This window comes from Lagenorhynchus albirostris, chromosome 9 (assembly GCF_949774975.1).
Source record: "Lagenorhynchus albirostris chromosome 9, mLagAlb1.1, whole genome shotgun sequence".
Classification (NCBI taxonomy): domain Eukaryota; kingdom Metazoa; phylum Chordata; class Mammalia; order Artiodactyla; family Delphinidae; genus Lagenorhynchus; species Lagenorhynchus albirostris.
In genome coordinates, this window is record NC_083103.1 from 68,192,578 (window position 1) to 68,208,911 (window position 16,334).

Here is a 16,334-nt window from a genome sequence, read left to right on the forward strand (position 1 = left end):
AATAATTCTAGTCAGCTACTAGACTTATACAGCAAGTAAAGAAGAAACAGGAAAAGAAAAATTTTATAAACATAAGCTTATCTCAAAAATAAAAAAATCCCAACGGTATTTCTAAAGATTTTTTAAATTTTCGTGAATATCAGCATAAATTTGGCATCTCAACTGAATCCACATTGAGCATTTCTGTGATAGGTGAAAATGCAAAGAGGTTAAGGATGTATCTGCATCTGGGATATTCCACCTGAGTTCTTTCTACTGAGCAGCGCTCCCTGAAATTTGCTAGAAGCTCACTGTGGATGGTTTATTTTTTAAATAAGATTTATTAATTGCTCATTCTTGGTTCAGAGCAGAGACAAGGAAGAAGAGAATAGAAGCCTATGTGGCACATGAGGAAGAAATTCTTAGTCTGGAGAGGGTCATTTTTTGATAGTTGAAGAGCTATATTTGAAGAGCTAAAACCATGGAGAGGGTCATTTTTTGATATTTGAAGAGCTATCCCAGGTGAATGGTGGTTTGCAGACTTGTTCTATTTTATTCTAGGATTTGAGTTAGGAAAACATTTAAATTAGAGAGACTGAAGTTTTGCCTCAGTGTGAAGAACTCTGCATTAGCTGAAACTCCCTAGTAAATGATGCGGACCCTGTCACCAAACTCAGAGCAGAGGCTGGGTGCTGGGTCAGGCATCCTGTGGGAGCATATACCTACTGATTATTAGGGGTTTGGTTATACATATTGATCTTCGTAGTCCCTTCCAGATCTGATTTAGTGAGGCTGACTTATCTCATCTGTGATGTAAACTAACCTACTGCTGATTCAGTGTGAGGATTTAAATTCATACATGAACATTTTTTGAGTGTCTGCTACATGCCAGGCACTGTTGTATGCAGTGAGACCACAGTGATTAAGCAGCCAGATACTCTTCTTGTAGAATGTACTTTCTCTAACAGGCAGATGGAAGGAGACTCTTTTCTGGGGATACACACTCCGGGACTGTGTTAGGTAACGGACTACGAATATGTCACAAACATTTATGTTCTGCATATTTTGATAAATAAAAAAAAGACTCTCTTTGCAGAGAATCAGTACTGTTGTGATTGTTTTTATATTCTACAAAGAAATACCAAGAAGTACCTTTTTATGATTTCTACAGTCAATTTGGAGAAGTCAAATAGGAAAGTATCCTATTAACTCAACACTGTTTGCCCAATTAATGACACTTCTCTAACAGAGGGGAAAAAAGAATTTCTTTGGACATAAAATACTATGTGACTCTGATGTCTATATAGATTAAAAAGACAATAATGAGATATGGGGATATATGTATACGCATAGCTGATTCACTTTGTTATAAAGCAGAAACTAACACACCATTGTAAAGCAATTATACTCCAATAAAGATGTTAAATAAAAGAGAAAATAATGTTGTTTTGGTGAGCAACCAGTCTCAAGTTTGACAGACCAGTGTTTGAGAATGGGATCTTCTGTTTACTGGCTGAGTCATCATTCATAAGTTACTTAACTTAAATCCCTTTCCTTACCTGTAATATGGCGATAAAAATAGTAACTACCTCATGAGTGCTTGGCACTAAGAAATACTTGCTGAATGAATGATAGGTTTAAAAAATTTAATGATGAATGCATTTATTGCACCTATTCATAATCCCAGCACACAATGATTAAATAGTCATGAATGTGTAGGTGATTATAGTGGTTGTAAAACTGTCCCTATTTGGAGATAATATGATCATCTATGTAGAAAACACTATGGAATTTGTAAAAACCCTGTAATAACTAATAAGTGAGTATAACAAGGTTGCAACATACAAGATCAATATACAAAAATCAGTTGTATTTTTCTTTTTTTTTTTTTTGTGGTATGCGGGCCTCTCACTGTGTGGCCTCTCCCGTTGCGGAGCACAGGCTCCGGACGCGCAGGCTCAGCGGCCATGGCTCACGGGCCCAGCCGCTCCGCGGGGCATGTGGGATCTTCCTGGACCGGGGCACGAACCCGTATCCCCTGCATCGGCAGGCGGACTCTCAACCACTGAGCCACCAGGGAAGCCCCAAATCAGTTGTATTTTATATACTAATAACAATTAAAATTGAAATTAAAATAATAATGCCATTTCTAATAATATCAAAATATGAAATGCTTAGGGATAAATTTGACAAAAGATGTGCTGCATCTGTGTTCTGAAACTATACAGCATTGCTTAGAGAAATATAAGAAAACAAATTAATAAAGAGATACACCATTTTCATGGATCAGTAGACTCCAAGTTGTTAAGATGTCAGTTCTTTCCAAAATGATTTATAGAGTCATTATAATCCCAGTAAAAATCCGAATAGGTTTTTCTCAATTTCATATGGATTCTAAAGCCGATTCTATACTTCATATGGAAACACAAAGGATTTGGAATAACCCAAACAACTTTGAAAAAGAAGAGCAAAATTGCAAGACTTACACTTCCTGACTTCAAGACTAATTATGAAGCGTTATTAAGAAAGTGTGATATTGATATAAAAATAGACAAATAGATCAATGAAACATAATGGAGAGTCCAAATGTAGACCCATACTTATATGGTCAATTGATTTTCAACAAAGATGCAAAGGCAATTCAGTGGAGAAAAGATAGTTTTTTGCAACAAATGGGGCTGGCACAGTGAACATCCACATATGAAAAATGAGCTTAGGTCCATAGTTTGTACCATATACAACCATTAACTCAAAATTCATCATAGGTGCAAATGTAAAACCTAGGACTTTAAACTTCTGGAAGAAAACACAGGAGAAAAATCTTTGTGACCTTGGATAGGCAAAGATTTCTTAGATACTTAGATAATATCTAAAAACTGAAAGCAACCTAAATGTCCAACAAGTCAATGGTTAAAAACAAATTGTGCTATACGTGTGCAATGGAATACTACTCATAAATTAGAAGGTCTGTTGTATTTTTAAATGTACAACAACATGGATGAATCAGAAATAATTATTCTGGGTGAAAGAAGCCAGAGAAAAAGAGCACATACTGTATCATTCCGTTTCTGTAAAATTCTAGAAAATGCTAATTAGTCTGTAGTGACAAAGCTAATCTGGTTGTCTGTGGGTAGGGAAAATTTGAGAGCATTTTAATTAGATTAAAAATGGGAAGGTGAATACTTTCGGAGGTCATGGTCACATTTTTTATCTTGGTGGTGATGGTTTCACGGGTGTCAAAACTTACAAATGGCTTACTTTTAAATTCTTTTAGAGAAATTGTAGAGGATTTTATTTTTTTAAAATTTATTTAATTTATTTATTTTGGCTGCACCGGGTCTTAGTTGCGGCATGCCGTATCTTCAGTGCGGCACACGGGATCTTTTAGCTGCAGCACGCTAACTCTTTGTTGCTGCATGCATGCGGGCCTAGTTCCCTGACCAGGGGCTGAACCTGGCCCCCTGCATTGGGAGCGTGGAGTCTTACCCACTGGACCACCAGGGAAGTCACACAGATTGTTTACTTTAAATGTGTATAGTTTATTGTATGTCAATTATGCCATAATTGAAAAAAGTAATAAAGAATGTATGGTAGCTGTTACAAAGCTATGGGCTATGACATGATTTTGGCAACCTTTGGGCAACCTCAGAAGTGAGTTTTTGCTTGATAGAAAAGCTCATGTGGATTTACATTTTTAATTGTGACCACGTGGATCATAATTAGCTGTGAAGCACTGAAGAAAGTGAGAACATGCTATCATTAGGCATTGGTTGTTTAATATAGTTAATATGGAGCCTTGGATGAATCTTATAATAATTGTCAACACATTTCATAGTCCTTCTTTTCATTTTGTCCTCAAATTTTTGGATCATGAGAGCAAAGCCTGAACACTTATGTTCCAGGATACTCATTTGCACTTCTACTTAATGAGTAAATATAGCCATAGACATATTTTATCTTAATGAGAGAGAATTTTAATTTCTAGAGGACATATCTGATGTTTCATTAAAAAATAGAGTAAAATTCCACCCATATATTTTAATTTGCATTAGTGGATGCCTTTCATCTAAGGACTTCTCACAATCATTTAATGTCCAAAGCCTGTAAGGTCCAGAGCCTGTCCCAGTTTGACAGGTCCAAGAAAAGGGATATAAGTGACTTCCAGGGATCCCAGAGCAATTCTGTGACTACAAATCTGTGTGTGTGTGTGTGTGCGCGTACACACAAGTGCGTGTGTGCATGGTATGTGGTCAGGCGAGGTACAGACAAAGCTGACCTAACTTCTTTGATTTTGTTCCTTCTTAAGTTCTCTTTTTAGTGGACTGACTTTGCTGTTCCCCAAACAGGCCAGATATTTTCATGAAAGGGTATCATGGGCAAGTCACAAAGATCAAGCAACAATATGCCGCATGACCAGAGGAGAAAAAAATATCTAACAAGACTTTCCATCGCAAACTTCTCTCCTCTCAAGATTGTTCCTTGCTTTGGGGGGTGGTTACTATTTACAAGACTTTGGGTGTTGCTTTTGATTCATATTGATTTAACATATACTCAGCATCTACTGTGTTGCAAGCATTTTGCCAAACTCTCGGCATACATTTAATTACATGATTGCCACCACAGCATGGGTGTGGGTTCTATGGGTGATAGAACTAGGCTTGCTTGGTTCAAACGCCTTGTACACGGTCAAAGAGGTAGTAAGTCATGGAGTCTGGGTTGAAACTGGAACATTCGAGGAAGACAGATCCGGGTTCTTCTGCAACTAGCTGTGTGACCTTGGACAAGTTATGTACTCACATCTGAGACTTGATGCCCTCATTATAAGAGAGAATTATAAAGCTTACAGAGTTCTTTGGTGGATAACTTTAGAACGGAAACTTCAGCATCCGTTGGGCGATCTCCCTTTGAATCGTATAGCTGTTCTGAATTACAGGCAGCCTTCACTTTTCTGGCCTGTTTCTGGAAAGATGCCCTCCTCCCTCCCAGGTGCTATACTTGGCAGTTTGCTTATGCAAGATCTACAGGCCAAATTATGTGCCTAATCCAACAGGAGTACAGAGGATATAAGATTCAGGTCAGAACTGGAGAAGTGTTTCTTGACTCCTTCCACGGATCTTTTTTAGGGTATAAAGGTTTACATGAATTACACGCCTTCCAGGTGTATCCTGACTACTTTTAGAGATTTTATAAGCTGAATCCCAGAGTTTTCCCATCGCAGTGGAAAGTACTTAACAGTTCCTGTAGTAAGTTTCTATAGCCTTGGTGGTTGCGTGAGGGCTGTAAAGATATTCAAGAGCACAGCATTTTCTCTTTGGCTTTTCTGTCAGATGTTTGACTTCCTGGTTGGTGCTTGTTTCAACCGTGAAATGGGAAAGGTGGAAGGCAGCAGACTGGGCATTTTTCTGCTCCTAATTTAAAATGATTGTCCCTGAGTATCCCTCAAAGCGGCTTAGAGTTTATTTAGTGCACTCTGTAGAGTTCTTGAGGGGGCTAGAGCTCATTCAGAAAGTATGTTGGTATGGCTTACGGCTTCTTCTCTGATTCTTTTGGAATAACTGTGACATTAGATTTGATTAGAGAAATAGTGTCAAGGAGGTTTGTACTTTTGCATGCAAAATAGTTTCTATCCTAACAGGCAAAAGAATATTTTAAAGGTGTTTTTCATTTTTGTGAATGAACAGACAAAATAATGTATCCCAGGAAAGCTCTTTGTTGTATAGGAAATCAATTTGATATCAGGTCAAATGGAAATTTTGATGCGATAGTGCACTGATTTGCCATGCATCATGGGAAGTGTTTTGACCTCTGGCCCACTCTCTTCCCATTGCTCCCAACTGTCTCGTGTGTGTGTGTGTGTGTGTGTGTGTGTGTGTGTGTGTGTGTGTGTAGATAAGTCTATCCCCGAAATTCAAATAAAGTATTTGTGAATATAATTATACTTCTCAAATGGTAGAAGAACTGGTTAGTACAGTTTTGCAGAAAATAGTGTTCTGATGTAAAGAGAAACACTTTCATTTAATTTTGTGTGATGGATTTTTTTTTTTCATATCCCAAGATCACTTAGCACAGCCGTCCTCAGTTTGGGGTGATTGACCTAATGTCTTCCTGTTTTGCTATAGCAGTTACACTTTCCCTGCTTTTTCTTAGGAGTCATCTCTACTGCAGACATTCTTGATCGAGAGACAACAGGGTCATACTGGCTGACTGTGTACGCCACAGATCGGGGCGTTGTTCCACTCTATTCCACGATTGAGGTCTACATTGAAATTGAAGATGTGAATGACAATGCCCCGCTGACCTCTGAACCTATTTATTATCCTGTTGTCATGGAAAACTCTCCGAAGGATGTATCTGTTATTCAGATCCAGGCTGAGGACCCTGACTCTAGTTCCAGTGAAAAACTGACATACAGGATTACAAGTGGGAATCCTCAGAACTTTTTTGCCATCAACATCAAAACAGGTAAGGGAATGCTCGTACGACTGTTTCTAGTTGTTAGTCCACCTTTTAAATTCATGAGTCTGACACTTGCTATACCCTGTTATTTATTTTATTGTATGGAGAACAGCATCCTCCTTTCTGGGAATTGCTTGAAAAGGTGAGCGTTTTACCTGCCTGGTTTGGTATGTTTTAATTTCAACTGACATTGAGGTGAAGTGATCTAATAGAAATCGGAGGCTTTCACAGGAAGCCTTAGATTTGCTTTACTCATAATTGTAAAACGTGGTTCCTGAGCCATTCAGGGAGCCAGCTGCCTCCTTTCTCTATCTTGGGAGAGAGTAACCTGGGCCATGCTGGGTTCTATGGGTAGCTGGCTTTGTCACACTTCTCTTTCTAGGAACTTCTCCCTTGCTTGGCCTTAGGCCAGCATGCCATAAATAATCTCCTTAGAGCCTTAACTTTAAGCCCCAGATGTTTTGTGATTTCTGTACTACCCATCAATGAAATGTCAATGTTTAGTAGAACTTCCAGTATCTAAATCTTTACATAAAACATACACATTTTAATTTTCTTGGTTTTTGCACAAAAAGTTTCTAGAGAGTGCACTGAAAACTTAACTTGTTGACTAAGGACCAGAAAGGGCAGGTGTGGAGTTTGGTTGAATGCATTCTGAGACAAGTACATACACTGGAAAAAAGTGCTTTGCAGAGTAAATCTCAGAAGTGTGTTGCTTTCTTGTGACTTGTCTCTTTTAGATCTGAACAAGCAGGTAAAACACTCAGTGAGAGTTGTGATGGATAGAGTTTTAATTAAATGAAATTTAGAAGAATTAGAAGATACTATAGCTATCTCGCTCTGGGTGAGTTGATTTTGGTCAAAAGTTAGGCTAGGTGATTGATGTTTGTTGGCTGGGACATGTCCCACTTCCCTAACAAAGTACTGATCGAGTTGATAGTTATTTCTCCTGCTCATGTTTGTTCAAGTAGAAACATATAACTGACACCAAGCGTTTTATAAATGCCAGGTTCCCATTAACATAAGTTAAAGAGAATGCCAAGGGGTTTTCTGAAGCTATTGATTTTTTTCTAATTATGAGTGGGTCAGTCATTTTGTTAAGCAGAGTTTAGCATTTAAATAGTGTTGAATCAGGATCTGACTTTAATTTCATTAGAAGACAGAGAGTGGTCATCAGCTATCAGTGTCTGATTCAGGCATCCTTGAACTTGAAGGAGAAGACTCAGAGAACTGGAGCCGCGTCCATCCTTTCAGCACCCCCTTAAGTACGGGGAGCCTCCCATGCACGTGAGGACCCCCACCCTCCTGATTCACTTTCTCACTGTAACCTAGAGCTCTGTGTAATATGGTGACAGAGAAGTGAATTCAGATACTTGAGAAGGTCAAGAGGGAAAAAGAACAAAGACAAAAAAAGTCACAGGAAAGAAGTTGAGGGCATAGACATCTTCACACTTCACAGCCCCTGTGGAGCCTGAAACACACCCGTCATATTCCGAATCCTCCCTCTTGATTCCATTGGCACTTGAGCCAGTAAGAGTGAACCCAGCACCCTCTTTTATAAAAGACACTGCACAAGGGCAATGTCAACTGGTCTCTTCCTCCACTCATGGCTGAAATTAAAGAAAGAATAAATGTCACAGGGAAGAATTTGGACTGGAAGTGAAGACCATAGACCACGCAGTATTTGGAGAGAAGAACATGGAGACTCATGTAACTAAAGCTGTCTTTTATCAAGCTTTGAAAAGTTTGCCCATGGATTTTCAGAAATTCCTGTATTATCGAAATTTGGACTGTATTACATAACAGCCTTAATCATATTTATAATTTCTCCATCCTAGCTGTAGATTTTTAAAAAGGATTTGTGCCAGGAATGACATTTTAGACCAACTTTTCTAATAGTCTAAAAGGAACATATAGCACACTTTGTAATTCTCAGACACACGATAAGAAAACACTGGATTTTGTTTATCCATTTAGTCATTCACCAAGCATTTATTGTGCCTACTAGTTTCCAAACAGGATCTTATAGAGAGAGTTATAAACTTAAGAGATGGCCCAAGCCTATCAGGGACCCAATGTACGTGAAATTACTAAACTGACAAATATTTATGACAGAGTGAAAGTAGAGTGAAGGTTTGCAATAATCGACTATGTTAGAGGAGTTTCACTCAATATGGGGTGGGCAAGAGTGGTAGTTAGGGAGTGTTTCATGGAGGAGGGTAGCATTTGGGATTAGAAGTCCTGGTTTTCAAACCCTTGCTCTGCACTTCTAACTGGGAAACACCATCAACCACAGCAGGGAAAAGATAGACTAAATCAGACACTCCGGGCTCTGTGAGCTTGGGCAGGTTACTGAACCTCTCTGAACTTCGGTTTTTAGTGAGAAAGGATAGTTGCAAGGCATAAAGCGGTCCTCATGTAAAATGCTTACCACGGTGCCTGGCACAGTGAAACTGCAAAGAAAGTTGATACCCCATCCTGATTGCTGTAACTCTGATTACAGGCACATCAGTTAATCTCCTCAGATTCTTATCTAGAAAATGAAAATGACCTTGCTTACTTCATACGAGTTGCTCAAGAAGTCTGAATTCATGATGTGTTTGAAGGCCATTGGTGAAGTACAAAGTTCTAGAAGAATCATGTTATTACTCTTCTTATTTCTATTGAGATTCGCAGAACCATGAGCCTGGTGTAACCCTTGTTAAGATTGTTGCTCTAGATATAATGCTGCCTATGGAGCAATTTCCGTCCGATTCAACAAGCTCTCCAAAAAGATGGTTTAATTTTTGGCATACTTCCTGTCTCTCTAAAGTCCTTTGTCTGCAATAGTTATGTTAATGTAACATTTTTGAGGAATGAAGGGGGAGGTGTACCTAACTGGTATATTTAGGTAATATTTATGCTTTAGATTTTTTCAACTGGTTGTGGACTCTGGTAAACTGACCTTTCATTCCTTCCTCTGTGGTAGAGCTGAAATTTATAGAGTTCCATTTTGCTTTGGCAATGTGCTACATAATAAATAAAGATTAACATGATTAATGCGAACTCGAATAATGTCAATACTTAGGGTCCACAGCTTGCAGCAGATAACAGATGTCCGGGACCCAGAAAGGGAGAGAGATTTCTTTAATGAACACTCTGTTCTCTACCTAAAGAACTGTTTTCTTTTTTCCTACCAGACCTAAAATCACTTAGAGTCAGTAGTCTGTGGACTTTTCTTTGGTAATTCCTGTGGCTTAAGAAGGAAAACAAAAGCTGTAATGCTCTGAGGTCCTTTCTGGCCTGTACAGAGAACGCTTGATTAATTCCAGGCAGAACAGGTGATTTTAATCAAAGGCAGCTTCCTGCATGCGCCTGCCTTAGCTACTCAGTAACGGGAGTCCTACCCACGTGTTCTGAGTAGGAGACACCCAGCAGGCTGGTGCTCACCTGTCCCTCTGGGTGAGCAGGGACTTAAATGCTTCCTTCCAGCACTTGTAAAGGAATCCAAGCTGGCTGCTGAGTGGACATCCAGGCTGAATTGGGGAACAGGTGTGGGAAGTTCCTCTAGGATTTCAGAATGTTTATTGTAGCCATGTCTCCAGTATGGGAACCATTTGGCATAGTGCCAGCATGCCAGCATTTAGTGGAGCACTCGATAAATATTGTTGTTTTTATTATTATTATTATTTTTTAATAAGGGCTTCAAATGCTTGGCTTATTTATTTATTTATTTTTGCTGTGTTGGGTCTTCATTTCTGTGCGAGGGCCTTCCCTAGTTGTGGCGAGCGGGGGCCACTCTTCATCTTGGTGCGCAGGCCTCTCACTATCGTGGCCTCTCTTGTTGCGGAGCACAGGCTCCAGATGTGCAGGCTCAGTAGTTGTGGCTCACGGGCCTAGTTGCTCCACGGCATGTGGGATCTTCCCGGACCAGGGCTCGAACCTGTGTCCCTGCATTGGCAGGCAGACTCCCAACCACTGCGCCACCAGGGAAGCCCCTGTTGTTTTTATTATTATTAATCATCCTGTTTTCCCCACTAGAGTCAAGTTTGCATGAGTTGCAAGCATACTTCTCCCGAACCCCACTGTCTTTTTTTTGAAGTACAGTTGATTTAAAATGTTGTCTTGGTTTCAGGTGTACAGCAAAGTGATTCAGTTACACACACACACACACACACACACACACACACACACACACACACACACACACACACATATATTCTTTTTCAAATTCTTTTCCATCATAAGTTATTACAAGATATTGAATATAGTTCCCTGTGCTATACAGTAGGACCCTGTTGTTTATCTGTTTTATGTATAGTAATGTGTATCTGTTAATCTCAAACTCCTAATTTATCCCCCCCTTTCCCCTTTCGTAACCATAAGTTTGTTTTCTATGTTTATGCGTCTGTTTCTGTTCTGTAAATAAGTTCATTTGTATCATTTTTTTAAGATTCCACATATAAGTGATATATGATATTTGTCTTTCTCTGACTTATTTCACTTAGTATGATAATCTCTAGGTATAGCCATGTTGCTGCAAACGAGACATACTTGAAAGGCGGTGATGTCTTTCCTTCCTAATCAGTGTGCAGCACTGGAACCTTCCACGGGGTTTTATAAAGTGTATTGTGCACTACTGTGTGCCACTGCTGTTCTAGACTCCAGGTATTGGTGGGATGGGTGATAGAACAGAAGTATAAGACATTACTGCATTCAGGGAATTTATTGTCATGGGAAAAATAGGACCATCACACAGACTACGTACTTTAGCAAAAATGTAAGGCAGTTTATAAAAAATAAATGGTCAAACTCTGTGGAATATGAGCCGTGAACAGGATAACATGTCTGGGTGGGGCAGAGTTCAGTGCCAGCTGGAGTAGGAGAGGATGGTGTGAGGACTTTGCAGACCCCTGAAATGGGCCCTGAAGAATGGGTCAGTCTGCAAAGAGAGAAGCGAGAAAATTACCCAGGGACTATGAACAAGTTAAGCTGACCTTGAAAACCCATCCGTTGCTACATGAGCTAGTTGGAGAGGCCTTTATATCATTAGAAAAGGAATTTTAAAAGACTCATAAATGTCTGGAGTGTTGGAAGACATTACAAGTAGCAACTATTCACATCTCTTTTATTCTTGTTTGATGATATTTAGATTTTTAAAAGCCTTGGGTCTTATATCTTCCTTCTGAGAGGCCTAAAAAAATAACTTTTTAGAGGGAAAAAACATACCTAAGATAGATCCCTTTATTCTTTCCTTTGCCTCTGTTAAACATAGATCCAGGATTAGGGAATGCTGTATTGAGAGCCTGTGTTTCTGGAAGTGAGCCTTATTTAATCCAGACCTTTTAATGGTTGACTAGCCAGGGCATGGGCTTTCTAAATTCCTTCCTTCAGTTGGGAGGTCTCCCTTTGGTCCATGCTCTGGCCGCTGGCATTGCCACCTAAATTTGAGTGGAGCTGAAGCTCAGCTTGCTTTCGCTTTGTGTGAGCCTCTTGGGATTAACCTGACCAAAGCATACTTATGTGTAGGAAGACTTGCTGCCCTCTCCTCTTCTCAGGCGAGCTGACAGAAAGTGGACCTCTTCAAAAGCATGTGTGCTGTAGGAATACCTCAAAGCCTAACCTTAACGATTGATTCCCTTGGGCTTAGACATTTTTCCCTATACAAAGAGGAGGGATAACTTATTATAATATTGGATGTTATTAGTTCTTTAACCAACTCTAAATAATAGCAGCTTGGGACTTCCCTGGCGGTCCACTGGTTGACTCCATGCTTTCTGGTTCCACTGCAGGGGGCATGCATGGGTTCGATCCCTGGTTGGGGAACTAAGATCCAGCCTGCTGCATTGTGTGGCCAAAAATAAACAAACAAACAAACAAATAAAACCAGCTTGCCTTTCAGTGTATGGTATAAGACAAAGCCGGTAAGTGTTACCTGGAGGAGTAACAGAGAGAGAAAAATCTAGACCACATTTCAGCATGATGATGATTGACTGGCAGGCTTGTTAGACTAAGGATTCCTGGGGTGGAGCTCAATCATTTGCATTTCTAACAAGTTCCTATGTGATGCTGACATTGCTCCCCTGAAAACTAGGTTAGCAAGACTCTAGACTTCAGTATCCAAAGAGAAACGAAAGAGGGAAGGTAACACAGTGCTGGGCGATGACCTGAGGACAAGGTAGCCAAGTTTGTAATTTATCCGTACACTCCTTTATTTTAAATTTTACTGGAGTGTAGTTGATTTACAACGTTGTGTTAGTTTCAGGTGTATACTCTTGACTTACAGTGCTGGGGTTTTGAAATTTGACCATGAATGCAAAGTGCTCTCTGTACCCACCCCCAGAATCAACTCTCATACCCTTGCTTATACGTTCTGTTTTATGAAGTAGAGAAAAATGAAAATCCTGTCTCTTTAATGGTCCATGAGCAGAAACATTGTGATACCTAAGACTTGTGGTTAATAAAAATTCTGGGTTATATTAATGTTTGGATACACTTCTCTTGTTTCCAAATATATAACATTAAACAGAAACTGTTGCTAAATGGAATTCCGAAATACTTTAATGAATCAACAAACGTTTGATATTAGTTTATCATTATAAAAAGAGCAATGGCTCATAAGAGAGTGGTGCTTAAAAATAATCTGGTATCATAAGTAAGCTAAGCCTTCTGTTGATGCCCAGCTCTGTTTGGGGATAATCTGCTTAACAAACTACCTTTTCCTGGAAAACAGAAGGAGACCTGGCTTTATGTTATAACATCAGAGATTACAAAGAAGAAAACACACAAGGTGAAGGACAAGGGGACAAATATTGATGATTTTTCTTTCAAGTGAACATTGCAGAAATCTCTTGTTACAGTCTCTTGTTCTTTGTTCCTTCCTAATGGAAAGCTAAATTCTCCTGAATGGGTAGAAATGACCGCGGGATGATGAGTTGTTATTCATAAGTCCAGGCACAAAGCAGATAATGTAGCGAATAAGTACGTATGAAACTGTAAATCACCCTTGCTCCTTCTTTCAGCCGTGAAAGGAGGCCTTGTCCTATAGAACATTAAATTGTGTTCATTTAATCCAACGAGTCCAGTAGAACAAATCGGCCTCATGCAGATTTATCACAGGAGGTTATTTAAATTCAGCAGTGACCTTTGCATCCCTGTGAATGTGCTTCACATGAACAAGGACAAAGGGAACTTTTCTGCACTATCATTGTGTCACTGGGGAGATTGTGCATTTCCCCATTTGATTAACTCATAAGTGTGAACTGGGGGTGGCGGGGTTCTGAGGGTGCAGAGGGGGACATTGCAGAGGAGAGCGTGCTTTCACCTAGAGTGGACTGAGGTTCTGCCTTCCTGTGCCTTGATTTTTTTTTTTTTTTTTGAATGCTCTTGTGAATGTAAGTACCGATTTCAGAGTTTCTCAACTTCAATACTTTCGACATTTTGGACTGGATCAGTCTTTGTTTTGGGAGCTGTGCTAGGCATTATACGATGTTTAGCAACATTTCTGGGCTTCTACGAGATGCCAGTAGTGCCCCTTCCCCTAGTTGTGACAGCCAAAATACCTCCAGACATTGTCAAGCATCCCCTGGGGTAAAAAATGCCCCGGTTGAAAACCACTGAACTAATGTGGAATATTTTCTAAGACTCTATTTCACTTGCCCTTAACAAAACACACTACAAAATGAGTAACTAATTAGGGAGGTGTGGTGGTATTGTTAACATTTTCAAAAAGTGCTTGTCTGCATATATCTATCTATGTATAGAAACAGATGCAAATATATATTATTAACAATAATAAAATGATATAAAATAAAAAAGGAAGAACTCCAAAGCTGCCTCTCACTTCCCTCTCACTCCAGGTTCTTTGTATTTTAAAGGCTTTATGAATATTTGAAATCAAATCCATTAGCAAAAAAAGAACAAAACAATAACAAAACTTCCAGCAGAATGAAAGTGGAGGAAGTTATTGTTTTCTCAACTCTGAGTGTTTGGACAGAATTCTCACCAAAGTCGGTTTTGCACAGCATTCTTCAGAAAACAGCATCAAGGGGTTATTTTGAGGGTCCCAGAGTTTATTCCCTTGAAATACTTAAGTAGCTCCAAATCCTGTTCCTGCTTAATGTCAGCCTTCTGACAGATAAATATGAGGATTGTTACTTCCCTGGAATGAAAGGGAGTGAAAAAAAAAAAAATCCTTTTGCCCTCAGTTGGGGAGTCTGCAGTCCTGTATCTAGATTAAGGCTCTCTGAGGTCTTTGGCATCCCTTGTACGTACGCAGTGTTCATATACAAGCCTCAGGGAACTGGTAGATTTGTGGGGACTTAGACCAGTGTCTCAGATCACGGTCCTTGGATACACCATGGGTTGTGAAGACTTTGCTAACTGGTGCCACCATCAGTCATAGGAAAGAAAACTTTGACCCCCACATTGAGTCACGTTTCGATGGACAGCTCTGCTAATTAGGCAACAGCCTTCATGAGAGACAGATTCGGATCTTTGAGTTAATATGACTGTTACTTGGAAAAAAAGAGTTTCAGGTCTTGACTTTTATGAAATTGAATTCCAGGGCTTCCCTGGTGGCGCAGTGGTTGGGAGTCCGCCTGCCGATGCAGGATATGCGGGTTCGTGCCCCGGTCCGGGAGGATCCCACATGCCGCGGAGCGGCTGTACCCGTGAGCCGTGGCCGCGGAGCCTGCGCGTCCGGAGCCTGTGCTCCGCAACGGGAGAGGCCACAACAGTGAGAGGCCTGCGTACCGCAAAAATAAAAATAAAAAAAAAAAATTGAATTCCAGGCAGGTTTGAGGAACTTCAGTAAAAGAGAGGGAAGACTGAACAGACACGAGCTGGAGCGAAGAGATGCCTGGCTGGAAACTGCCCCTGCACATGCAGGTGGCTCAGAGGCGCCTCCCCGAGGCGATGGACGCTGCTTATTCTGTGTGGCTGGTGGTATTGCTCGGGCCTCCATGCTCTTCCATGTCCTCTAGCCCACTGAGGAGGGGTGGGAAGGAGGGGCGGTGTTCCTAGATCTCCGGTAGATACCCAGCCTGCTCCTGGGGCTCAGCTGCAGGCGTAGCTGCTGCTGGAAATTACTGGGAATTATCTGGGAGGGTGATAGAGTCACGTAAATAAAGCAGATGATGGAGTTATATGTATATATGAAAAAAGAGATTGATTAAGGTCGTAAATTTCCCTTTTATTTCTTTTATCTGGGCATTAATTCCACAGCAGTAATTTACTGCATTGGTTTATTACTTTCTTCTGTTCTGAGAGAAACAGTGAATTTTAATTGAAACCACTGCCCACCTCTCTTCATTCTTTCCCGACATTGTTAGGGGGACTCCTGGATACTCCCTGATGTGTGCCCCCTCACTCCCGGGGTGATGGAAAGGTGAGAAGAGGAACCTTAAGCCAGGGAAGCCAGAGTGCAGGTCTGCTCTGTGCCCAAGCCAGACCTGTGTTTTCACATATTATCTAATTTAGCTCTTACCACAGTCCTGGGAAGAAACTGGGCCTCTGGGCACTTTGGTGACCTGCCCAAGGTCAACCAGCTGGTCATACAGAACTAGGGTTGCTCTGATTAATGGTCTCCAATGCTAAAGACATATGCCATTGAAAGTGAAAACATGAGCAACTCAATGAATGCATTAATGATCTGAGGACTCTGGTGCTCAGGGAATTCCTTTCGATGATTGTACACACTCTTTGTTTTGCAGGTATTTAGAGGTTGAATTGGGTCCCTCCAAAAGACATGTTGATGTCCTAATCCCCCTGTACCCATGAATGTGACCCTATTTGGAAATAAGGTCTTTGTAAATGTAATCAAGTTAAAATGAGGTCCTGTTGCATTAGGGTGGACCCTAATTGAAGGACTGCTGGACACAGAGACACAGACACAGAGGGAAAATGGCCATGGGAAGCTG

At 40.4% G+C, this 16,334-nt stretch overlaps 1 protein-coding gene across 1 annotated transcript in view; it reads left to right on the forward strand.

Annotated features, from left to right (window-relative positions):
- FAT3 (FAT atypical cadherin 3) overlaps positions 1-16,334 on the forward strand; it is a 696,814-nt gene that overhangs the window by 302,969 nt on the left and 377,511 nt on the right. The window contains exon 3 of the mRNA XM_060157887.1: positions 6,127-6,441. Coding sequence (XP_060013870.1) covers positions 6,127-6,441 — 315 coding nt within the window. The remainder of the gene's footprint in view (positions 1-6,126; positions 6,442-16,334) is intronic.